Below are 24,438 nucleotides of genomic sequence, written 5' to 3' on the forward strand. Positions count from 1 at the left end.
CGAAGAAGCATCTTATTGTAATTATACACCGGAAGACGGGATATATTGTCAACTAAAGCATAAAATTCTGTGGTTTATAAAGGCTGATAATAAATAATAGAAGTTATTGAACAATGCTTCGCATTTTCTGAATCAATACCGAAAATAAAGCAGCAGTTTTCTCTTTACTCCAACCCTCCTCTGAGCCGCGGAGTGGTACAGCCCGCGGTGACGTCACGGTAGGCGGAGCTTAGAGGGCTCACTGTGAAGAAGGGGACGGCGGAGTTTGTTGTTGTTGTTGTTTATCTGGTTTAGCGGAGGTTTTACTTGCCACTGCCGCCTCCGAACGAGCGCTAACTCCGGGGGAACCATCACCGCCAGACCCGCTGAGGAACCGGAACCGGGACTCCCCCCTGAAACCCGCAGCGTCGAGCGGAACCAGCCCGGACACGGCCAACATGAAGTGGATGTTCAAAGAGGATCACTCCCTGGGTAAGAAGCGTTAAAACCCGGAGAAACGGTTCTGACACAAGACGGGTTTGAGTCCAGTCCGGGTCTGTGGCTGTGATTGGATGATTTCAGCTGGAATTAGGTGAAGGTGCCGCTAAGAAACGGTTCTGTTCAGGTTCTGGCCTGGTTGTTGTGAGGGGGAGCTACTGGAAGCAAGTCGGGTTTAAAGATGGCTGTTGGTGCTGAAGCTCCAACCAGAACTGCTGCCAGAAACCCGGAGATCATCCGCTGGAAGCCGAACCGAGCCGGGTTCTGTTCCGGGTCGGATCCACCAGGCTTCCTGATTCCAGCTGAAACTGAAAGCATCCCTCTCCTCCCGATCCAGGCCTCATTTCCTCAGAAAGCCACTCTGCTCTCCTCCATGAAGCCAGAATTTCCTCTAATCTTTGAACTCACCTCCGCTAATGGACCTCTGGTGCTGCCACTCGCCCGAAATCTAATTTCGTCTGTAAATCTGCAGGATTTTGTTTTCCAAATAAACGCCATGAAATGTGTGTGGAGGGCAGAGGATTCCTCCGGTGCTGGGGGTTTCCTGCCTGATGGACGGCAGATTCCTGGGATCTGATGGATCCGCTGTCAGGGATCCGTCTCCGCAGCTTCAAATCTCCTCCAGGTTCTGTTAAGCATCCTGCTGATCTCTGTGTTGTTTGCTCTGCAGAACATCGCTGCTTAGAGTCGACCAAGATCCGCAGCAAGTACCCGGACCGGGTCCCGGTGAGTGTCCGGCGGCGGGACGTGTCTCCTCAGTGGGACGTGTCTCCCTGTTGGGACGTGTCTCCTCAGTGGGACGTGTCTCCTCAGTGGGACGTGTCTCCCTGTTGGGACGTGTCTCCTCAGTGGGACGTGTCTCCCTGTTGGGACGTGTCTCCTCAGTGGGACGTGTCTCCTCAGTGGGACGTGTCTCCTCAGTGGGACGTGTCTCCCTGTTGGGACGTGTCTCCTCAGTGGGACGTGTCTCCTCAGTGGGACGTGTCTCCCTGTTGGGACGTGTCTCCCTGTTGGGACGTGTCTCCTCAGTGGGACGTGTCTCCTCAGTGGGACGTGTCTCCCTGTTGGGACGTGTCTCCTCAGTGGGACGTGTCTCCCTGTTGGGACGTGTCTCCCTGTTGGGACGTGTCTCCTCAGTGGGACGTGTCTCCTCAGTGGGACGTGTCTCCCTGTTGGGACGTGTCTCCCTGTTGGGACGTGTCTCCTCAGTGGGACGTGTCTCCTCAGTGGGACGTGTCTCCCTGTTGGGACGTGTCTCCTCAGTGGGACGTGTCTCCTCAGTGGGACGTGTCTCCCTGTTGGGACGTGTCTCCCTGTTGGGACGTGTCTCCCTGTTGGGACGTGTCTCCTCAGTGGGACATGTCTCCCTGTTGGGACGTGTCTCCTCAGTGGGACGTGTCTCCTCAGTGGGACGTGTCTCCCTGTTGGGACGTGTCTCCTCAGTGGGACGTGTCTCCTCAGTGGGACGTGTCCCCTCAGTGGGACGTGTCTCCCTGTTGGGACGTGTCTCCTCAGTGGGACGTGTCTCCTCAGTGGGACGTGTCTCCCTGTTGGGACGTGTCTCCTCAGTGGGACGTGTCCCCTCAGTGGGACGTGTCTCCCTGTTGGGACGTGTCTCCCTGTTGGGACGTGTCTCCTCAGTGGGACGTGTCTCCTCAGTGGGACGTGTCTCCCTGTTGGGACGTGTCTCCTCAGTGGGACGTGTCTCCCTGTTGGGACGTGTCTCCTCAGTGGGACGTGTCTCCTCAGTGGGACGTGTCTCCCTGTTGGGACGTGTCTCTTCAGTGGGATGTGCCCCCTCAGTGGGACGTGTCCCCGTCTCTAACGTCTCTGTCCCTGGCAGGTCATCGTGGAGAAGGTGTCGGGCTCCCAGATCGTGGACATCGATAAGAGGAAGTACCTGGTTCCGTCCGACATCACGGTGGCCCAGTTCATGTGGATCATCAGGAAACGCATCCAGCTGCCGTCGGAGAAGGCCATCTTCCTGTTTGTGGACAAAACCGTCCCACAGTCCAGGTCAGCTTCCGGTTCCCGCCCTCAGTGGGTTTTCCTGCCGGGGATCCAGACCTGATCCCAAACTCTGCCTCTCCTGGCTTTGTTTTGAACTTTGACCTGCTTTTCACCCAGTTTCCCACCAGAACCATGTGCATAAATCATCACATCTCATTAGTTCTCATGTTTACGTTGACCTGTCACCATGACAACGGTAAATCATCCCTGAAGTTATCACGATAAGCGATAATATTGTTATCTAGAGACCATAAAGTATTATGATTGTAATAATGCAAGATCATATTCTGAGAGATCAATGAACTCATGAGGTTCTGATGAAGATTCAACACTGGAAGACATTTAAATATCGAATAAATAAACAAGAGAAACGACAAAATGAATCATGAAGTTTCTGTAAACACCAGGCTGAAGAGTTTTATCTTCCAGTTTGAAGAGAAAAAACAACAAATCCTTCCAGTGGAGATTATTGAGCTCATTTTAATTTATCACGATAACAAATTCTGCTGGACGATTAATTGTCTAAAAAATTATTGCGATGAACGATAATATTGTTTCAAGACCTTTTGACACTGATTTAATGGAAATGACTAATAATACATGCGATTTCCTGATGGATACACTTTATTTTGAAAAGAACACAAAACACTGCAACTGATAAACTAAACAAAACAACCAAAAATAAAATGGATTCTCAGTCTCCATTAACAAAAAACGTACTTGAATAAAAACTAAACAACATAAAGCCAAATAAATACTGCATTCAACCAACAGAGTGCAGATTATAAATATACTATATTACTTCAGTAATCTCTAGATTTAAATAGAGAAGATGAGAACATCCACTACCTAATGCAGTAGTTCACTCTGCACCATTTTTTGCCCCTATTTTCCCCTCATGACGATCGTAGATCGTTGGTCGATCTAACCGATCATCCTGCAGTGTGTGGTGGGTTACGGCAGATCGTCAGCCGCTCCGATCTAAATCAGGGTTTTTCCCCGACTGGGAGCTTAACGCTGAATGTGACAGGCAGCCAATCAGAAAGCCGGATTCTCCTCCTGCTTTCTGAGGGGAAATTACGGAGGGGAATCCCAAACAGCTGACACGGCGCAACCCGAAGTCCAGCGGACATCGGAGATGATATGTGGAAACAACATTAATATTTATTTAATGTTTTGTGAAAGAATATAGAAATGACAAGGGGAGGAGTTGGAGCCAAATTGCTACCAGTTGATGAACCTGGTGAGTTTTCAGCTGTTCTTCGTTAACGTGACATAAATAAGTTATAATGATTTTCATTCAGTCAGGACTTTACGCTGAGCCACAGCATCACAGGTAGATTCTAGTGAAGCATTGATTAATGCCTGATTTTAAAATTAGTTAACTGGACTTGGAGCCATTATTTTGTGCCCATGTGGCTGGACACCACACGGCATGACGAACCCGATCGAATCCGATCGAACCCGATCGAACCTGATCGAACCTGATCAAACCCGATCAAACCCGATCGAACCTGATCGAACCTGATCGAACCTGATCGAACCCGATCGAACCTGATCGAACCTGATCGAACCTGATCGAACCCGATCCAACCCGATCCAACCCGATCCAACCCTGATCGAACCCGATCGAACCTGATCGAACCCGATCCAACCCGATCAAACCCGATCAAACCTGATCAAACCTGATCGAACCCGATCGAACCCGATCGAACCCGATCGAACCTGATCGAACCTGATCGAACCTGATCGAACCTGATCGAACCTGATCGAACCCGATCGAACCCGATCGAACCCGATCGAACCTGATCGAACCCGATCGAACCCGATCAAACCTGATCGAACCCGATCGAACCCGATCAAACCCGATCGAACCCGATCAAACCCGATCAAACCCGATCGAACCCAATCAAACCCGATCGAACCCGATCAAACCCGATCGAACCTGACCGAACCCGATCGAACCCGATCAAACCCGATCGAACCCAATCAAACCCGATCGAACCCGATCGAACCCGATCAAACCCAATCAAACCCGATCGAACCCGATCGAACCCGATCGGACCGTTATACCTGGGATTTCTGTCGGCTAATGTGTCTCTCAGGGTTTGAAACGGGCCGACAGCTCATGCAGTGAGCGCTGGACATTACATCGAGGAAATGAGGGTCAGTGGACCGGAGCCTTTTCCATTCAGCGTCATCAACAGAAAGAATAAGAGACGATAATTAAAATGAGGTCGATAGGTTTCATTTATCGTCTGATTAATTGATCTATCGTTTATCGCGACAGGCCTAATCACGTGATTTATTGATTTACTGATTATTGCGACCGGTTATGAAAGATGGCCGCCGCGCCACACTGCGGGCGAAAATGATTCATGGTTTTTAACGTTTTACGGATAAAATCTGAAAAGTGTGGAGAGCAGATCTTCCAACTGAAAATGTCTCCAGCTCAGTCAGGTTGGATGGAGAACATCAGCTTTTTCAGGTCTAGACTTTGACTAGGCCACTCTAACCCATGAATCTGCTTTCAACGTTTTTTTCTTTGTGGGCAAAAATGGCAAATTTAAACAAATCACAGGCCACGAAATTCATTAAATCAAAAATAAAAAATGAGTTTATTGTGAATTTTCTTTTTTTTAGTTCTACCTGCTTTTTAATGAACCAAATTTTAATAAAACCTATTATTTAAAAGTCCAGCTGCATTTCCATCGATTGTAATTACACAGATTGATATTTAGAAAATAAATTATCTTAATGGAAACACACCAACTTTTAAAGATCTCGTTTTTCAATAAAGTTTTTTCACCAGGATGAGGTGGGATTTTTGGTCGCAATGAAATTATTTTATTTAATACAAAATAATTTTTGCATCACATGATGTTGCTACTGGAAGAAACCACAAAGAATTTAATTTATTACGTAATGGAAACACAGCACCTGTGAATTTATTTTTTACATTAGTGGAATGTCGTCAAAGTTTTGGCTCATTTGTAACGGAAACAAAGCAACTGTTGCTTTACTAAAAAAACAATTCCTGAGTTTTTTTGGCTCATCAGTTGTTTTTTTGTTTGTTGGCCAAATTTTTCCCATTGATGTCTTGTGGTCAGAGGGCCGATCAAAATAGTTTCCAGGGCCACAAATGGCCCCCGCGCCACACTTTGGACCCCTCTAATGTAAACCATCCCATAATTTTTCCGTCTGGATGTTCAGGCGGTCGACCTGCTGGAAGCCGAACCTTTAAAAGATTTTCTTCCAGGATTATCCCGATTTAACTCCATCCATCTTCCCATGCTTCCCACAGCATGATGCTGCCACTTCCATGTTTCACCGGGAGTCATGGTGTGTTCAGGGTGACATGTAGTGTTGGTTTTCCAACATTTAGTTCCTCTGATCAGAGCTCAGTCTTCCACATCATGACTGTTGGGAGACCTGTGGGATGTTTTCAGGGTGTGAATACTTTTGGGTGAGACCTGTGGGATGTTTTCAGGGTGTGAATACTTTTGGGTGAGACCTGTGGGATGTTTGCAGGGTGTGAATACTTTTGGGTGAGACCTGTGGGATGTTTTCAGGGTGTGAATACTTTTGGGTGAGACCTGTGGGATGTTTGCAGGGTGTGAATACTTTTGGGTGAGACCTGTGGGATGTTTTCAGGGTGTGAATACTTTTGGGTGAGACCTGTGGGATGTTTGCAGGGTGTGAATACTTTTGGGTGAGACCTGTGGGATGTTTTCAGGGTGTGAATACTTTTGGGTGATACCTGTGGGATGTTTGCAGGGTGTGAATACTTTTGGGTGAGACCTGTGGGATGTTTGCAGGGTGTGAATACTTTTGGGTGAGACCTGTGGGATGTTTTTAGGGTGTGAATACTTTTGGGTGATACCTGTGGGATGTTTGCAGGGTGTGAATACTTTTGGGTGAGACCTGTGGGATGTTTTCAGGGTGTGAATACTTTTGGGTGAGACCTGTGGGATGTTTTCAGGGTGTGAATACTTTTGGGTCAGACCTGTGGGATGTTTGGAGGGTGTGAATACTTTTGGGTGATACCTGTGGGATGTTTTCAGGGTGTGAATACTTTTGGGTGAGACCTGTGGGATGCTTGCAGGGTGTGAATACTTTTGGGTGATACCTGTGGGATGTTTGCAGGGTGTGAATACTTTTGGGTGAGACCTGTGGGATGTTTGCAGGGTGTGAATACTTTTGGGTGAGACCTGTGGGATGTTTTCAGGGTGTGAATACTTTTGGGTGGTAAAATAATGGCGCCTCTGCTCCGTTGCAGCATCACGATGGGGCAGCTGTACGATAAGGAGAAAGACGAGGACGGCTTCCTGTACGTGGCGTACAGCGGAGAGAACACCTTCGGCTTCTAGGAACCGGGCCGGAGTCCGACTCCGCCCGCTGCGACCCGGTTCCGGTCCCGGTTCCGGTCCCGGTGAGGGAGCGATCCTGCCTGAGCAGCTGTTGTCCACCTTTCTACAGATTCACCTTCATTGTGGCGCCGTTTCAATCACTTTGGGTTTGATGCTGTTTGTTTTTTAGATCCGGTTTGATTTTCTCTTCTTGCGTTTTTTAAGTGACGGGTTTGAATGAAGTTTGTTTTAATGCTTTTGTTTTTCTTTGAATTTAATTTAATCAGAATTAATTTTAAGTTAAATGTGTGAGGGTGAGGTAGCTGGATGACCTAACCAATAAAAGATGAAGACTGAACGCGTTTCTTTGTCTCCTTTAAATCATCTGCACAGCGTGAGCAGAAACAGTGACACCTGGCGGCAGACTGGCAGTACTGCAGCTAGATTGTATCATTTATGGCTGAGAAACGAAGCTGCATTTATTTAACATATTTATTATTAGGTAGCAGAATTTTATTCCACATTAATCAATTTAGAATATTTAGGTAAAAGCCATGTAAATACTTTTGGATGTTTGAAATACCGTTTATAAATATTACCACTTAAAAATGATACTTAGCTTAGCTGCAGATAATTATTTAACTAGGTCAAAGCTAAATATTTACTTGCCGATAAGCAGAAGTGGACTGTCAAAATAAAAGCAGTGTTTGTGAGCCTGTAATATCTGTAGATGCATCAGGTGACGGCTGCAAGCTAAATATTTAGCCTCAAACTTTATATTTAGTCATATTTTCACCATGTTTCACATTCATAAATGTCACAGTTTCAAAATAAGCATTTAGTTTGAAGCTTAACACTTAGTTAGCAAGTTAAATTAGTTAACCAGTTAACTATTTAGCTCCCAGCTAAATATGTAGCTCTGAACTAGCTAAACACAACATAGTTAAGCTTAAATCCAGATTGACTCAGGATGTGGCCTGATGTGGAACTGTCTGGACATGAAGACCATTAACAGGGACCACCATGCCAACTGGGATCATGGGAGTGGCAGCATCATGCTGTGGGGCTGTTTTCTGCAGGAGGAACTGGTGCACTGAAGGAGAGAAGGTGATTTAATCAAGACATGATCCAGGAAGTTAAAGACAGAGGACAAGTGGATGTCCCTCACCATAAACATCAGCTGCAAAATGTCTTCTGGACACGAGGACGATGAGGACAGTGGTTCAGTCCAAACATCGTCTCTGCAGCTTCACAAACACTTCCAGGAAAAATCATGTTCATAAAGCAGCTTCTATGTGCAGCATGGAGGTGTGCGCGTTCCTCTGCAGATGGAAGCTATGATGCACAGGCAGGCTGGTTCTGGTCGTCAGCAGGCCTCAGAGTGGCCTGAGGTCAGAGGTCGCCGCCTTCTGCCTGGTGGTGCCCCAGCTGACCTTCCAGACTCAGAGGAAAAGTTTTTCTCGGAGCCAAACTTTCTGGAAGAGTTTCAGGGATCGTTCTTCTACGAAGCGTTTCATTTCTGCTTTCTGAGCGAAGTTTCAGTTCCTCGTGTCGCTGCTGCAGACCTGGGAACCTCGCAGTTTCCATGGAAACCTGAGAGGTCGGTTCAGGTGGAGCTGCTGGTTTTCACCTGAGGTCAGCAGGAGGTCAGCAGGAGGTCAGGTTCAGGTCAGCAGGAGGTCAGCAGGAGATCGGGTTCAGGTGAAGCTGCTGGTTTTCTGCTTCAGCCTGAGGTCAGCAGGAGGTCAGCAGCAGGTCAGCAGGAGGTCAGCAGGAGGTCAGCAGGTCAGCAGGAGGTCAGCAGGAGGTCAGCAGGAGGTCAGCAGGTCAGCAGGAGGTCAGCAGGAGGTCAGCAGGAGGTCAGCAGGAGGTCGGGTTCAGGTGAAGCTCTGCTGATCATTAAATCCTCGTCTCATAATGAAGAAAAGAAGCTCTGAGTTCTGATGAAAACTAAAAACTGAGATTCTGTTTCTCCTGGTTTAGCTTCCCTCCATCTGTTAAATCCAGATTATAATCTCAGATTCTCACACCCATCAATAATCCGAGACCTGATTGGTCCATCAGTCCTTCCTTCTGTTACCTTCTTCAGCAGATTATTGTTATTTTATATCATCATTATTTTCTTATTAGCTTGTTTGCATGTCAGTGTTCAGATTTATGGGATTAAATGAGGAAGTCAAACAAAGTTTAGACATAAAAATGAGTTTATTGGGAAACGTGTTGTTTATGAAGAGAGCTATTGATTAATAAACTGATCATAATGCATTGATTTATCGGAGCGAGTTGAATGATTTTTGACATTTGCTGTGAATCAGCGCCGGAAAAATAAACTGAACTGAAAACCAGTTTTCTGTTGTCCGTCAGGATGAAGATCCTTTTCAGAGAAAGAGGAAGAGGAGGAAGAGGAGGAAGAGGAGGAAGAGCAGCCGCTGCTTTCTGAGAACAGCTGCTGCTGCTGAACATATAAACGGAGCCGGCCGGACCGGTCCGGCTCACTCCCAGAACCTCCGGAACCATGAAGATCCAGCTGAGCCTCTGCCTCCTGGCTCTCCTCTGCTCCCTGCGGTCCAGCTCTGCAGGTCAGAAACTTTCTCCTACTACTCTCCTCTCCTCTGTCTCTCTGCTTCAGCTGGGAATCTGCTGTTGGTGCTGAAGTTCTGGTTCTGTTCGCAGCTCCGGTCGGACCGGGCGAGATACTTGATGCCTGTTGCCAAGGCAACAGCAATACGAAGATTCCCAAAGCGAAAGTGAAGCAGATGAAGAACTCTGCGCTTCACTGCAGAGTCAGATCTGTCATGTGAGTCACCTCAACTTCAACACACGATCAGATCATCACTGAAAACAGAGTCATAGCATCAAAACGGAGATTCTGGGCTTCACAGACCGGATGCTGCTGGAGCCCAATGAAACGAAGCCAGACTTTCAAAATAAAGCTCCTATGTTCTCTTCAAAATAAAAGTTTCCATTTGTGATCAGATTAAAACAAATATTATTATTATTATTATTATTATTATTATTATTATTATTATTATTATTATTATTATTATTATTAGACCAGAACCAGGATGGAAACAATGATTCTGTTGGCTTTTAAAGATGCATAAATACCAAAATATGAACTTTGTTCTGGTGTTGGGCGGTCAGCCGGTCCGGTTCTGACCCAGAAGCTGTGTGTTCTGTCAGCCGGTCCGGTTCTGACCCAGAAGCTGTGTGTTCTGTCAGCCGGTCCGGTTCTGACCCAGAAGCTGTGTGTTCTGTCAGCCGGTCCGGTTCTGACCCAGAAGCTGTGTGTTCTGTCAGCCGGCCCGGTTCTGACCCAGAAGCTGTGTGTTCTGCCAGCCGGTCCGGTTCTGACCCAGAAGCTGTGTGTTCTGTCAGCCGGCCCGGTTCTGACCCAGAAGCTGTGTGTTCTGCCAGCCGGTCCGGTTCTGACCCAGAAGCTGTGTGTTCTGCCAGCCGGTCCGGTTCTGACCCAGAAGCTGTGTGTTCTGCCAGCCGGTCCGGTTCTGACCCAGAAGCTGTGTGTTCGGTCAGCCGGTCCGGTTCTGAACCTCCTGCATGTTGTTCTCCTGCAGAGTGACCACCGAGCAGAACAAGAAGTTCTGCCTGGATCCCGACTGGACCTGGACAAAGGAGCTGAAAGAGTCTAGGAGAGGAAAACGGCTCCACTGAGATCTGGATCTGGGTCGGAACCGAGTCTACTGGAGCGGGATTGGATGTTTTAACGACACACTGGAGGTGCCGCTGATATTCTCCATTTTTACTGCCAATTTCTGATTTTATAAACTCAGTTTGATGGAGAATGTAACATTTAGCAACATTTATCTTTTATGAGCCAACGAGTCACTAATCTTTAATTAAACTTTTGTTTCTTTTTGCTTGTCAGTTGAAAACATGTTGCTGGAAAAGTTGATCATGTTCAGCTCAAAGTTACTCATTTCATAATAAAAGCCGTATTTTCCTATCTGCTGCTTCACGCTCTTATTTTGGTGAACATGAAAGTTTTCTGAAATATGTCAGTGTAGCAAGTTAATTTTATTATTATTATGAATAAACATTCTCAAAACGTTCAGTGGAACATTTTATTTTTTCTGTTTCTACTTTTATACTAACATTCTTCTTCTTCTTCTTCTTCTTCTTCTATATCCTATTATACAACTTAATCTGTTAAAAATAAATCTAATATAGCCTTATATTCTCAGCTTCCCGAGTCCCTTTGCAGTAAATCAACAATGTAAAATTTCATTTTCATGTTTACTAATTTCCTTATTTTTATTACCAAGTTAATGGTTCCTGATGTTACTTGTTGCGGGGGGGCGGTAATTGGTGTGACACACCTCTTCTCCATGTGCGCAGTGAGTTTCGCTTTCCACGATCCCCCTGCGAGCTAAGCTAGCAGTTATGAAATGAAACTTAGTTGCTAAAAAGGTGCAGAAATATAAGATTAAGATCATAATATCTGTTTTTATAAGGCCTGTGTTTGGTTTTAAACTGCCTCATTCTGGGCCGGAACCTGATACATCAGCTAAAGATTTAAGATAAATTTAGAGATTAAAGGTGAATATTTAGTTTGGAGCAAAACATAAATATTTAGTTCGCTGAATCACTGAGTTATTATCAATATCACTCAGTCACTGCGTGTGATCAACACTAACTGCACATTTTCAACCTTCACATCTTAAATTTACATTATTTATAGGAAAAATAAATGTAGACGGAAACAATAAAAATGCAAATATCCCCACAAGTTTGATCAACATGTTGATTTATTCATTTATTCCCCTCATCTGAGCTCATCTTAAAGGGCCAGCGACAGAACCGCTCAAACTCCCAGGAATCCCTGACTTTTCTATAGAAAACATTTCATAGATCAGGTCTACATGAATTAATGCAGAAAACCAGCAGAGCAAAAGAAAAGAAGAGGAAGAACAGAGAAATGGAGGAAAGTGAAATCAGAGTTTCTGGTTGGATCGTTGCGATTTCAAACTTCACAGCTAGAGGGCAGTACCGGCCCCGATGGGCGGAAAATACGTTCTATGTACATCCTGCTTCTCATGGAAAAGAAGCATTATTTCATTCAACCTCCTAACATGACCTTATGGTTAAATGCGGGCTGCACAGTGGCGCAGTTGGTAGAGCTGTTGCCTTGCAGCAAGAAGGTTCTGGGTTCGATTCCCGGTCTTTCTGCATGGAGTCTCCATGTTCTCCCTGTGCATGGTGGGTTTTCTCCAGGTACTCCGGTTTCCTCCCACAGTCCAAAAACATGACTGTCAGGTTAATTGGCCTCTCCAAATTGTCCCTAGGTGTGAGTGTGTGTGCATGGTTGTGTGTCTCTGTGTTGCCCTGCGACAGACTGGTGACCTGTCCAGGTGACCTGTCCAGGGTGACCTGTCCAGGGTGACCCCGCCTCTCGCCCGAAACGTTGGCTGGAGAGGCACCAGCACCTCCCGACCCCACTGAGGGAAAAAGGGTGCAAGAAGATGGATGGATGGACTTTAAATGCATTGGTGTCTTGCCAACTTTTAGTTTTTATTATTTGATCAGGATTTTAAACGAGACTTTTTTCCAGAACATGAACTGGAATCCAAGTTGAGCTGAAACGTTTCCTGGTTTCCTGAGAGGAGAAAAAGTTCTGCTGAAGTCCAGTTTAGACAAGAACTGTGTCGGATTTGATGATGATGGTGATTCACATCACAAACGCTAAGAACTGTTCAGCTTTTATGAATCAGTCTCTTCCCGGCCTTCAGATGAAACACGTTTTAAGTTATTTCTGTGTTTTTATTTTCAGTCCATCCATCATAATGGTTTTTCCACCAGTACAGTTCCAGTTCTGATCTGGTTCCAGCTCCTCCTCCTGGGAACCGAGTCAGAACCACGTCGTTACGAACTCCTCATCCAGTCCACGTTTTATTGTGTTATATGATCATAGTTAACAGTTTAATGTTAGCATCATATCTCTGTGTAAACCATTAACGGTTAGATCCTGAATGCGTTTCAGTCGGCTGGAAAACCCGACCCGAACCTTTAGGGAACCAGGGATTCAGGGGAATCCTGAGCTGTGAGCGGATCACTGAGACTGTTGTTCTGATGCTGATCTGACATTTCGTCATCATTTCATTCAGCAGTTTCTGGGTTTTTCATTTGATTGTGCCTCCCAACCAAAGCGGCTCTTTCCTCTGATCCAGTGAGTTTGGCTGCAGCTGGAGTTCAGTGGAAAGACTCAACAGAACAAACCCAACGCGATCCAAACCTTTAAGCTCTGTTCAGTCCGCTTTAACCCGACTCCAGTCCGTCTGTCTAGTCAAAGTCTGGTTCGGTTGGTGAAGTGTGAATGCTAGCCAACCTCTGACCTCGGTCTGGGTCCGGTTGAAGTGAACTCTGGTTCGGTTTGAATCTGAACGCCAAGCGGACCAGAGTCCGCTCCAAAAGCAGGAAGTGGACTACAGTGCAGGGCATTCTGGGTAAATCCAACCAAAGCTAACGTGCTAGCCTAGCGCTAGCAGCAGAAATGGCTCCTGGTCTTTAGCCTAAAGAGAAATCCTCCAATCACTAAAATCCTCCATCTTGTTTCCATCTGGTGAAGAAGGAAGTTGCTCTCAGCGTCTTCAGAGGTTTTTGTGTCGTTTCCTTCAGTGGTTCTTGGTGCAGCGCCCCCACAGGCCAGGAGGGGAACAGGTTGGGAAAGAAAACCACAGCAGCTGGAGATGTTAAATGTTTTGTACCAATAGAACCGAGTCTTCCGGACTATCAGGGGGAAATCAGACTACATGTTGGCTCCGTCCACACATAAAAACCTGGCTGGGATTTAAACCGATGGACCTTCTGGATCACATGCAACAGATTCTCTAAATCTGGACTCAATAAAGGGTTGAAGCTGCAGCACTGAACAAAACTAAACCTGATCAAGTAGAAATTAAAGGAAGACTCCTCAGCTGGAGACCCAACATCAGCGGATCCTCGGCCTTGGATCCTGCAGGTTGGTCAACCGGATGCATCCCAGACCTGGAGACCCTCAGGGGCCACAGCTGGACGTCCATCTGGGAGTCTGATTAAAGGTTTAAAGGGACGGACACTGGAAATGTCTGAACTTGTGGTCCATCAGAAAGCAGAGGGTGGCAGCGTGGACCGATGCGTCTCGTTGGACGTCACTCCGTCGCTTTCCTTTTTGGACGCAGACGAGAAGTCTTCCTGCGAGAAGTCGCTCATCTCCTCGTGGCGCTCCTGCTTCCACACGCGCTCGTACTCCTGCTTCAGCTCCTGGTAGGAGCGAGAGAAGGTGTGGAAGATGGAGGTGGCCGGGAACGCCATGATGAGGATGCCGCTCAGGATGCTGATGAGCGCCACCATCTGGCCGGGGACGCTGCGCGGCACCATGTCGCCGTAGCCCACCGTGGTCATGGAGATGATGGCCCACCAGTAGGAGGCCGGGATGCTGCTGAAGCTGTGCTGGGGGTGCGCGGCAGCAAACGGCGCCAGCTCGCTCTCGGCCAGGTGGACCAGCGGCGAGAAGAGGGCGACGGCCACGCAGACGAAGAGCAGCAGCAGGCCGAACTCCCGCATGCTGCGCTGCATGGTGACGCCCAGCGTCTGCAGGCCCAGGGAGTGGCGCGCCAGCCGCATCACGTACAGGATCCGCAGCGCCCGCAGCAGCCGCAGGATCAGGCTCAGCTTGTCCAGGTAGCCGCGGCCCGCCCCCATCACCGCCTCGTCCTGCGCCTCCTCCCCGACGTCGAACACCAGCGACACGTAGTACGGCAGGATGGCGATGGCGTCGATGACGTTGAGCGGGCCGCGAGCGAAGGCCAGCTTGGAGGGAGCGTTGACGAAGCGCAGCAGGAACTCCAGGGTGAACCAGGCCACGCACACCGACTCCACCACGAACATGTTGCGACACTTCTGGGAGCATTCGCCCTGCGGAGAGGAAACGTGGAGACGAAGAGACGTTACAAGAACTACGGCATCCGGGAGGCGACGAGACGACGACGACGGTGCCAGGAGGAAACTGATGAGCCGTTTGTGAAGCTTCAGTTAGAGAAGCAACAGTTGGGACTATTTATCCCGTCACAAACTAAATACTTAATTAGCCAACCAATTATTTAGTTTAGTGCTAAATATGTAGCTTGAGGTTAAATAGCTTTAAACTCAATATTTGGTTTGTAAGTCTGAGCTACTAATCAACCTGCTAACTAATTTTTTTGCTAACTAAAAGTAGTTATAAAGATTTAACTCACTGAAATACTTGAGGTAAATATTTAACTTTAAACTAAATATTTAGTTTGTAACTGACATTTATGAATGAATGAATGAATGAATGAATGAATGAATGAATGAATGAATGAATGAATGAATGAATGAACAACCCGGTGAAAATCTGACTAAACCAGCTGTGTTGAAGCAGGAAACGCCTCCAGCTAACAGCAGGTCGGGTCAAAGGTCACACCTGGAGAAACCACCTAAGTCAAAAACGGGTTGTTTCAAATGAAAACATGATTTTAGTTTCTGTCCGGAGCAGGAGACGCCCTGCTGTGACGTCATGATGTTTCTGCTCCTGCTGCATGAAAAGCCTTAGTGACGGATTATCTCAGATTATCTCCAGGCTGATGAAGGCGGAGCTCGTTGCGACGTGAAGATCTTGGATGAACTTTGCAGGAAGACCAGAAGAAGATGAACAACGGTGGGAAAATGATTGGAGGATTCCCGGCTGGGAGGAAACCGGCTGCTTATTATTCAGGATCCAGAGGAGGAAACCGACACCTCAGGTTTCTGTAGAAAATTAATTCAGATTTATCGTTTAAAGTAGAGATGTGCCGATCAAGTTTTTTCCTGCCGATACCGATCACCCATGAGGGCCGATCACCGATATCAATCACATAATAATTATTATTATTATTTTTTTATCATAAACACTACTGGTTACATTATGTGGACAAAGGAAACAATAAATTCACCTTAATTTAGACAAAAACTTTTTTTAATAACTTTTTCCAAAAACAAAACAGGCATTGTGCAAATTGTACTATCAATAATACTATCTTTAACAGACTGATAACATATGAAGGCTCTGAAGAGGCTAAATTATGCAAAGAGCCTAAATAAAACCTCTCAACATTGCCAAAGAATTTCAAGTATAAAACTTAACATTCAAAGGCAAATACAGGATCCATTACAATAAACAATCCAGAGTTACTGAATGAAAACTTCCTGTTAGCATGGCGGCTAGCTGATTACTGCTAGTTCTGAGTGGCTGTTTCTGACTGAGCGGAGTAATTATGCAGAGCAGGGAGGAGATTGATTATTTTTTTAGATCCGTCTCATGTTAGGACAGCGAAAGTTTTAATAGGTATGTAAAATGTATTTTTTAACCTTTTCTGAGGTACCGAACCCCCCAGTTGCATATGCGCATTCACCGAACCCCTCCTCCAACACACACAAAATATAGCATTACATCGCAGCTCCAAGACTTAAATCATTTAGCGGGTTATTTGTTTAGCTTTCTGACCGTCATGCTAATCCAGGTGAGTGTTTGTAGCTGTGCTGCTTTACCTGCTATCTGATCCTCCATGTCTTTTTTACTGCAGTGAGCCTCGATGTAGCCAAACTCCTCAAGTATCCCATTGTTTTTATGTCGTATTAGCTTCGTTGTGTTGATGCATTTTGACCTGCTTCAATTTTCCGCCGCAACACGCAAACTACCCCATTCACTCAGTGCGTTATAGTTATAGTTCCACATCGCTTAGGATTTGTTGCTGCGCGTTTGTGCAGCGTGAAGGAAAGAGACCAGCTGCACAGGCAGGCTGCGAAATGAGATGCAGGTGATCGGTATCGGCAACAAGAGACAATGATCGCCGATCACTGATCACACTTTTTCACGGAAATCGGCCGATTATGATCGGTGGCCGATCGATCGGCACACCTCTAGTTTAAAGACATGATGGACGCAGCAGTTCTGCTTCCTCTCCTTCTGCTAATCTGGATTTTTAGTTTTCGTCCTTAGAGGAAGATTGAAGGCCGACGGGTACAGAAATCCACAGATTAATTATTTAGTATATTGTTTTATCTCATCACTTGTATAAAATTGAAAATAATATTTATAATTCAGCAGATTGTAACAACAAATAAAGAAAATACTAAATATTCAGAATTTTTAAGCTGCAAACACGTTTTTTTCAGCATGAAAACCTGCAGAGCATCGATTTCCTTCCTGCTGGAACGGAAAAAATCTTTTTCTCTTCCTGTGAGATTCAACAACAGAACAGCGAAGGCCGGCGCATAGAAACACCGAGATGATTAACGAGCCTGTCAGCGCGACAGACGCAGCTTCTAATAAAGTCGATATTTTTAATCTGGACGCCGCCGCCACAGGAAGCTCTGCTCCAGCAGACAGGAAGTTATCAGAGATGTTTCTCCAAACACCTTCCAGCCTGAGGAGAGCGAGCCGCCATGTCGGGTCTGAGCTCAGACTGGATCAGAAGAGACGCCTCAGAGGAGCAGGAGGAGAGAATCAAACCAGCAGCGGCCGAGCAGGTCGAACAGCTCAACCGGAACAACTTGGACTAGGCCATTCTGAACTATACCATAATGCCTCTGGCTGACCTGCTGCTGACCTGACCCTCCGGCCATCAGCAGCTCTACACAGATGCAGTTCATAAACTAAATATTTAGCTAATATTTAGTTTGAAACTATTTAGTTTCAACATAAATAATTACAAAACATGTAGCTTCAAGCTACATGTTTAGCTAAGTAGCTAAATATTTAGCAAGCTAAATGTTAAGTTAGCTTCAAGCTACATGTTTAGCTAAGTAGCTAAATATTTAGCAAGCTAAATGTTAAGTTAGCTTCAAGCTACATGTTTAGCTAAGTAGCTAAATATTTAGCAAGCTAAATGTTAAGTTAGCTTCAAGCTACATGTTTAGCTAAGTAGCTAAATATTTAGCAAGCTAAATGTTTAGTTTGGAGCTAAATGTTAAGTTAGCTTCAAGCTAAACCTTTTGTTTGTGGCTAACTGTTTAGCATGAACTTAAGTTCAGAGATCAGAGCATCTTCTGCATGTTTACCATCTCCAACAGAACTTCATCCCACAGCATGACAACGCCAGCACCATGCTTCAGGAAAGGAATCCACAGTTTTGACAGTAAACCCGAATAGCAAACGTTGGTCTAATCTAAGCATGCTTCTGTCCATCATATGCTGATCTATCATTTAAAATCTCTGGTGTTTATCACATAACAAAATGAGGAAACGTTTCAGTTGTTACTTTTCTAAAAAAGGTCAAGAGTTCAGTTCTCACTGGAAAACTGGTTCATTAGTATTTTTCTCTGATTAAAGTAAAAATAAAACGGTTGTGTTTTGGGTGACAGACTGATGGTAACAAAGGTCCCGAAAATCAAATTTAAAACTTTAGTCAGGACAGAAAGTAGAACTGGTTCAGGACTTTTGCTCAGTACTGGGTGGGTTCGGTCCAGTTCCCTAAACTGGAAAAGCCTGGAAAGCGTCAGACTCACCCGGTTCTCCTCGTCTCTGAGGTCCGGCATGGTGCTGATGCAGAGGCTGACCACAGTCACCAGAACCATGATGATGGACAGGCAGGCAAAGATCTTCCCCGCCAAACCCGAGTGCGGGTTTTCCATCACCTCCCGCAGCGCCGACACCAGCCTGCGGTAGCCCTTCTCCGCCTGCGGGGGTCTCTTCTTCAGCTTCCTCCTCTTCTGCCTCCACTCCTCCTCCTTCCGCCGGCGCTCTGCCACCTCGTCCACCCGGGTGATCATCCGCCGCCGGCAGCAGCGCTCCATGTGGCCCGGGTCCACGCCCCAGTAGTCCAGCTCATCGTGCAGAGAGACGGCGCACAGCTCCCGGAGAAGACGCAGCTTCCCCGCCGCCAGGAAGTTCAGGATGACCCTGAAGGCTGTGGGGTTCCGGTCGAAGAAGAACTCCCGGCACGTCTCGTCGTAGTCGTCGCAGAGCCGAGCGATCTCCTCCGGCGTGGTGCAGGAGCGGAGACGGGCCAGCCGGCTCTGGGGGAACTGCTCCAGCGTGCTCCAGGGGAAGGCGTAGCGGTTCCCCCCAACGTTGATGAGGACCTGCACGGCGTGGTCCACCACGAAGGAGGCCTGGGGCTCCCGCAGCAGCTGGGCACGTTGGAAGTACACCCCCTTTAGGGTCTCGGTCTCTGGGATCTCGGTGAAGAAGCGGTCCAGGCTGCTATCATCGCTGCTGATGGAGTAGGTGCTGAAGTCATGGTTGGCGTTGCTAATGATGGGCATGCTGGCAACGGATCCGGGACGGGATGGAAGAACTTTCTGTAGGTCAAGCTAACCAGGAAGACCAACTCCGAGCAAAACACTGAAAAGACAGAAAAACTAGACGTTAGCCAGAGATGCTGCTCAGCTCCGTTACTCATGCACGTGAATGCTTGTCGATCTTTCGCTAATGCTGAAAAATCACAATCACACGTGAATGAGCTTGTTCCAGCGATGGGTGAAAACCATCGTCCTCCTCACACGTCCTGCCATCTTTTTGTCGTTTCTGCCAGTAGTAACATCCAGCTGTTGATCATGTGACTCCATGAAACAAAACAAGCGTTTCCATTGCATTTTTGCAACATACATCTGTTTCTATACATAATCCTAGCACAAAAACATTTTATTGAGTTTTTTAAAATTGGTGAGCTTCCATTTAGCAAATTAATTTTGGTACTTTAAATTTACGCAATTCTTGTTAATGGGAACAAAGCTAGAGTCTGAGCTCCACAGACCCAACATTAGCCACACTGACATCGCCCAAAGTCACTAAGAGTGACCCATCTTTCAAATACAGCAGCTTTGTGCTCCAGTTTCTGGCTCAACTATTGGGGAACTTTGCTGCTTTTCCAGCTTTAAACTTTGTCAGAGGTTCCTGTGTGATGGCAGTGAGACGGTAGTGAGGTGTGAGGTAAGGAAAGGCAGCTGGCTTCAGCCTCTTCTGGTTCACAGCGGTTACAGGCTGACAGGTGAGGCAAGAATCCTGAGATTCAGAGTCCTGCTGTTGGCCGATGACAGGGTGATGATGTAGCTAAAAACAGAAATCTTAAATTATCATTCAGGGCGGTAAAAATCTAGTTGTGTAGAGTCGAAGCTCATTTTTAAACATCTGGAATGTAAGTACAGGAACCAAATCTGCCATGTTCCCTACGTTCCCTCTTTCCTCCAGCAGGTGGCGCCTCTCTGACTTCTGTCGCTTTACTCCGTCAGACCTCCGTAACAAACTGCTGCTGTAAAGCTGGAATCAAATAATGTTTTAATTTAATTATTTCCAACTGACCGGCCGGAAGCTGCAGCACCAGCAACAGATGAACTTTGACCTCCAGCTTTATCCCGGTTCTCTGGTTTAGTTCTAACTGAAGGTGTTTCCTGCAGATCCTCTGTGAAGCTGCAGCTGCTGCAGGTTTCAGTCAAATCCAAACAAAAAGTTCAGGAACGAGACGCGAAGCCGAAGCACCTTTCAGAGCGAAGCGCTGCGGCTCAGGTCAAGAAGTTAGTCCCTCAGCACAGCCTGTCCCCGGGATGTCCACCTGTCCCCCGGGATGTCCACCTGTCCCCCGGGATGTCCCCCTGTCCCCGGGATGTCCCCCTGTCCCCGGGATGTCCACCTGTCCCCGGGATGTCCCCCTGTCCCCGGGATGTCCCCCTGTCCCCGGGATGTCCCCCTGTCCCCGGGATGTCCCCCTGTCCCCGGGATGTCCACCTGTCCCCCGGGATGTCCCCCTGTCCCCGGGATGTCCCCCTGTCCCCGGGATGTCCCTCTGTCCCTCGCAGAGATAATGCAGTTATCTAACCTGCTGCTGTGTTTTCATCTTGTTCCGACAGCAGGACCTTCCTCCTCTTCCTCCTCTTCCTCCTCGTCCTCCTCTTCCTCCTCGTCCTCCTCTTCCTCCTCTTCCTCCTCTCTACCAGGCGGCTCCGCTCTCAGAGGTCGGGAGAAGTTTGTTAAAAGCAGGAAATGGATCCGGAGACGCACAGACTTCCCCAGGTTGGTCCGACTGAGATCCGACCTGCTGCGCGGACCGAACCGAACAGGAAAGTGATCCGGTTAGAAGAGCTGGCAGGTCTGGAGCGGCCACCAGGGGGCAGCAGTGAGGTGGGCTCACCTGTAAAGGCAGCCAGTCGCTCTGTGGCAAAAGAAATCACATTTTTATTCACTACGATTCAGAATTGATATTACATTTCCCCAAATCGATTTAAAAAACCAAACAAATCCACCGCCTGTCATTCTGTAACTTCTTGGTTCCGGGACGAACCCGAACTGTCGTTTTGCTGACATGAGAATAATTTATTATTGCCCCAAACGAACCAAACTGAGAGAAGACACGTTTCTTCTTTATGTTCTGTACAACTGCAACAGGAGAACTTGTGCCTGGTGCAGGTCGGCGTCCAGCAGCCGGGATCAACGACCCAGAGGACGGAGAGCCGGGTGTCCGTCTGCCGGTCCTCCATGACGTCACGGCGGATCTGCGTCGCTGCGTTACAAGAACCAGGCGGCGGCTGCAGATTGAATTAAATATCAGACGGACTGAGGGTGAGATCTGAGCTTCAGGGAAACAAAACACCCAACATGTTTCTGAGTGGGAGGAAGCAGGAGAACATGCAGAAAACCCCAGGTTGGGATTCAAACCCACAACCTGCCGGGATTCCAGCCCTCAGAGCAAAGCGGCGATTCTGCTAAACAGACAACACAAGTTTTTATTTCCTTACTTCAGAATGCATTAATGTTGTTGCCCAGAATGTTGGACAAAATGAAATTTTTATTTCGAATCACATTTATGACGTTCTAGCAGATTTCAGGAAATCTTTTAAAACTTTTCATCCAGTTTTTCACTTTCAAGTTTTTAACCACGACTCATAAAACATTTAAGTTTATTTTCTCCTGTTCCCCATTTGTGTGGATTATTTCACGTTATCCTGTACAGATGATCCGTTCACAACCTCAGGGCCGGCGGTTCTGACCCGGTTCTGGTTGGAGCGGTTCTGTTGCGCGCAGCAGCAGAAAACAGAACCGTAAATCTGTTCAAATGGTGATGCTGAGCGGGAAGCAGCAGGATTAAATCAGGAAAATCATCCAGATTCGCCCCGCTACCGTGTTTGATCTGTTGGGGTTTAGCTTCTAAGCTAAATATTGACCTCCGTAGCTAAGTTGCTGCCTTAGTATTCCAACTAAATTGAAGCTAATGTTTGAGGCTAAATAGTTAGCAAGCTAAATATGTAGTTGGTGCTAAATGCTTAGTTAGCAAACTGAATATGTAGATTGAAGCTTAGCTAGCTTAGCTTCAATCTAAATATTTAGCTTCAGCCATTTAGCTTAACTAGTTAACTAGCTACAATCTGAATATTTTGTTCTCTAGCTACATATTTAGCTTGACAACTAACTAACTAGCTTCATCTAAACATCTTGAGACATTTGTAAATGAATAAATAAGGTGAAAACATGTTAGTTTTTTAATAAACCTTTATTTGTCTTGCTTATTGCTGCTAATTTTTGACTGTAACCTTCCCGTGTCCTCCTGTCGGGTTCTGTTGAGTCTGGAGGAGGAAGATGAGCAGATCCTCCTCCTCAGTCTCATTAACTCCACATTAAAACACAAAGCGCTTCATCCACTCTTGGGATGAAACGACCTCTGACCTTGCAGGCTGATTGAATATGAGGGATTACATGATAATCCTGGCAGGAGAAAAGGCGGCGGCCGCTTGAACCTCCTGGGAGACGGTGGATAAATATTTATGGGACCCTCCAGACCCGCAGCACGTCCTGCCTTTTCATCCCGCAGGCTGGGCTGATTACAGATGAGACTTAACAGGTTTCTATCAGAGCAGCGCTGCTGAAGGTTTCCGCGGTTCACCGGCTCTCTGACAGCAGAAATTAAACCAAACTCCCTGGGAAGCTGCGGCTCGCCTGGGGAGACGTGCAGCGGGGCAACGGACGGCCCTGAACGCAACTCGAACAGCTCTCCAACACCCGTTAATTAACTGCCGGCCTTATCGGGCCCCCTGCGGCAGAAAGCGGCTTCATTACGGCTGCCGGAGCCGGGCCTCATTAGCCAGTCAGCCTTTGTTGAGCTTCCTCTCGGTGTCCCGTTTCTCATCCAAGAAGAAAAGAAACGCTCCCAGCAATCCCATTAAGCAGCTCGGGTGTCCCGTTACTGCTGCAGGCAACAGGGGAAAACAGTTCAGTAAGAGTCTGGTCCAGAACCAGAGCCGGAATGGATCCAGAAGGATCCAGCGGAGCCATGGAGGCCTGGGTAGATCATCGGTGCCGCCATCTTTAACCAGAACCATTAGGAAGATATGGCATAAGTCTGAGTCATTCTCTATAAATCTGTTTTTAAGGAAGAAAACGTATTGTGTTTATGAATGGCCTAGTCAAAGTCTAGCAGAGAGTCTGTGGTAAGACTTAAGAACTGATGTTTTCCAGGATGGATGGCTGGATTCTTGGCCGGACCCAGTGGACCATCAGAACCTCGGTTCTGGTCCAGTCTGGAGGCTGCAAAGCAAACGAACTCTAAATGCTCCAGAACATTCTGTCCTTGTTGTTTGTGACTCATTTGTCTCTGTCAGCCCCAGAGCAGCTTTCCCATCATGCATCTGTTCGGCTCCCTGATCGGATCGATGGAGGAGAGCAGAACAGAAACAGCTTTCAGAAACTCAGCCAGAGGAGAAAGGCAGGCTGACCTCACACTGAACGGACCAATCAGGGGAAAGATGCTGACCTCGTGACCCGAGCCACATGGACTCATCTAGGTAAATGCAGGATGTTTGCAGGTGAGACTCCCCAGCAGCAGCTGCATTTAAAGGGACAGTCCCAACCCAGCAGCAGGCGTCGTTCAAACGTTCATTAGCGTGAAATATTCGCCGCCTGCTGGATGCGGCTTAAAGCTGAGATTCAGCTAAAGGTGTTCCTCTGACACGGTGGTTACCATAGTAACAGGACTCATGCAGGTGATGACACCTGGAGAGAAGTGAAAGAACCATGTGTCACAAACAGCGCAGGTCTTAAAGAATCTGATGATTCTGACTGCAATTTAAGAACCAGAAGGAGAAATGTGGAGGCTGGAACCCGGGGGAACCCGGGGGAACCCACTAGAACCGGGTATAACCCACTGGAACCCGGTGGAACCCACTGGAACCCGGTGGAACCCACTGGAACCCACAGGAACCCACAGGAACCCGGTGGAACCCACTGGAACCCGGTGGAACCCACTGGAACCCGGTGGAACCCACAGGAACCCGGTGGAACCCACTGGAACCCGGTGGAACCCACAGGAACCCGGTGGAACCCACTGGAACCCACAGGAACCAGGTGGAACCCACTGGAACCAGGTGGAACCCACTGGAACCCGGTGGAACCCACAGGAACCCGGTGGAACCCACTGGAACCCGGTGGAACCCACTGGAACCCGGTGGAACCCACTGGAACCCGGTGGAACCGGGTGGAACCCACAGGAACCCAGTATAACCCGCTGGAACCCGCTGGAACCCGGTGGAACCCACTGGAACCAGGTGGAACCCACTGGAACCCGGTGGAACCCACTGGAACCCGGTGGAACCCACAGGAACCCGGTGGAACCCACTGGAA

The 24,438-nt window shown here is 47.4% G+C and overlaps 3 protein-coding genes and 1 long non-coding RNA gene across 8 annotated transcripts in view; 3 read left to right on the forward strand and 1 right to left on the reverse strand.

Annotated features, from left to right (window-relative positions):
• The window catches only part of LOC103460101 (voltage-gated potassium channel regulatory subunit KCNG4-like), a 258,663-nt gene extending 237,871 nt beyond the window's left edge, over positions 1–20,792 (reverse strand). For 2 of the 5 annotated variants that reach the window (XR_014087041.1, XR_014087042.1), the window contains exons 1-2: positions 18,339–19,718; positions 12,211–14,747 (exon numbers count right to left, since the gene is read on the reverse strand). Coding sequence is in view for 3 of the 5 variants with exons in the window: in XM_081605655.1 (XP_081461781.1) it covers positions 13,935–14,747; positions 18,339–19,097 (1,572 nt within the window). In the remaining 2 variants the exon portion in view is untranslated. Of the gene's footprint in view, positions 1–11,582; positions 14,748–18,338; positions 19,719–20,133 lie in introns of those variants that run through there. The other 3 variants (XM_081605655.1, XM_081605654.1, XM_081605653.1) reach the window with 3 other exon arrangements.
• LOC103460102 (gamma-aminobutyric acid receptor-associated protein-like 2) lies at positions 219–7,194 on the forward strand. The gene is made up of 4 exons (XM_008402103.3): positions 219–471; positions 1,148–1,203; positions 2,321–2,493; positions 6,767–7,194. Exons 1-4 carry the CDS (start codon positions 438–440, stop codon positions 6,855–6,857), a joined length of 354 nt encoding a protein of 117 aa, XP_008400325.1. The 5' UTR covers positions 219–437; the 3' UTR covers positions 6,858–7,194.
• On the forward strand, positions 8,644–10,906 carry LOC108165924 (eotaxin-like). Its single transcript, XM_081605649.1, has 3 exons — positions 8,644–9,415; positions 9,510–9,633; positions 10,412–10,906. The coding sequence occupies exons 1-3, from the start codon at positions 9,352–9,354 to the stop codon at positions 10,506–10,508; spliced, it is 285 nt and encodes a 94-aa protein (XP_081461775.1). The 5' UTR covers positions 8,644–9,351; the 3' UTR covers positions 10,509–10,906.
• A 22-nt stretch (positions 20,793–20,814) lies between the features above and the next one.
• LOC108165932 (uncharacterized) lies at positions 20,815–22,331 on the forward strand. Its single transcript, XR_001776251.2, has 2 exons — positions 20,815–20,949; positions 21,214–22,331. It is a non-coding gene; the product is annotated as an uncharacterized LOC108165932 (long non-coding RNA).
• The last annotated feature ends 2,107 nt before the right edge of the window (positions 22,332–24,438 follow it).

The sequence above is a fragment of the Poecilia reticulata genome, chromosome 3 (assembly GCF_904066995.2).
Source record: "Poecilia reticulata chromosome 3, P_reticulata-male-v2, whole genome shotgun sequence".
Lineage (NCBI taxonomy): Eukaryota > Metazoa > Chordata > Actinopteri > Cyprinodontiformes > Poeciliidae > Poecilia > Poecilia reticulata.

Bases quoted from the DNA above. Each gene is read 5' to 3' on its own strand.
- LOC103460102 (XM_008402103.3), top strand. From the start codon at position 438: ATGAAGTGGATGTTCAAAGAGGATCACTCCCTGG. The intron at 1,204-2,320 runs GTGAGTGTCCGG...TGTCCCTGGCAG, and splicing joins AGTACCCGGACCGGGTCCCG to GTCATCGTGGAGAAGGTGTC. The intron at 2,494-6,766 runs GTCAGCTTCCGG...GCTCCGTTGCAG, and splicing joins AAAACCGTCCCACAGTCCAG to CATCACGATGGGGCAGCTGT.
- LOC108165924 (XM_081605649.1), top strand. From the start codon at position 9,352: ATGAAGATCCAGCTGAGCCTCTGCCTCCTGGCTCTCCTCTGCTCCCTG. The intron at 9,416-9,509 runs GTCAGAAACTTT...TTCTGTTCGCAG, and splicing joins CCTGCGGTCCAGCTCTGCAG to CTCCGGTCGGACCGGGCGAG. The intron at 9,634-10,411 runs GTGAGTCACCTC...GTTCTCCTGCAG, and splicing joins TGCAGAGTCAGATCTGTCAT to AGTGACCACCGAGCAGAACA.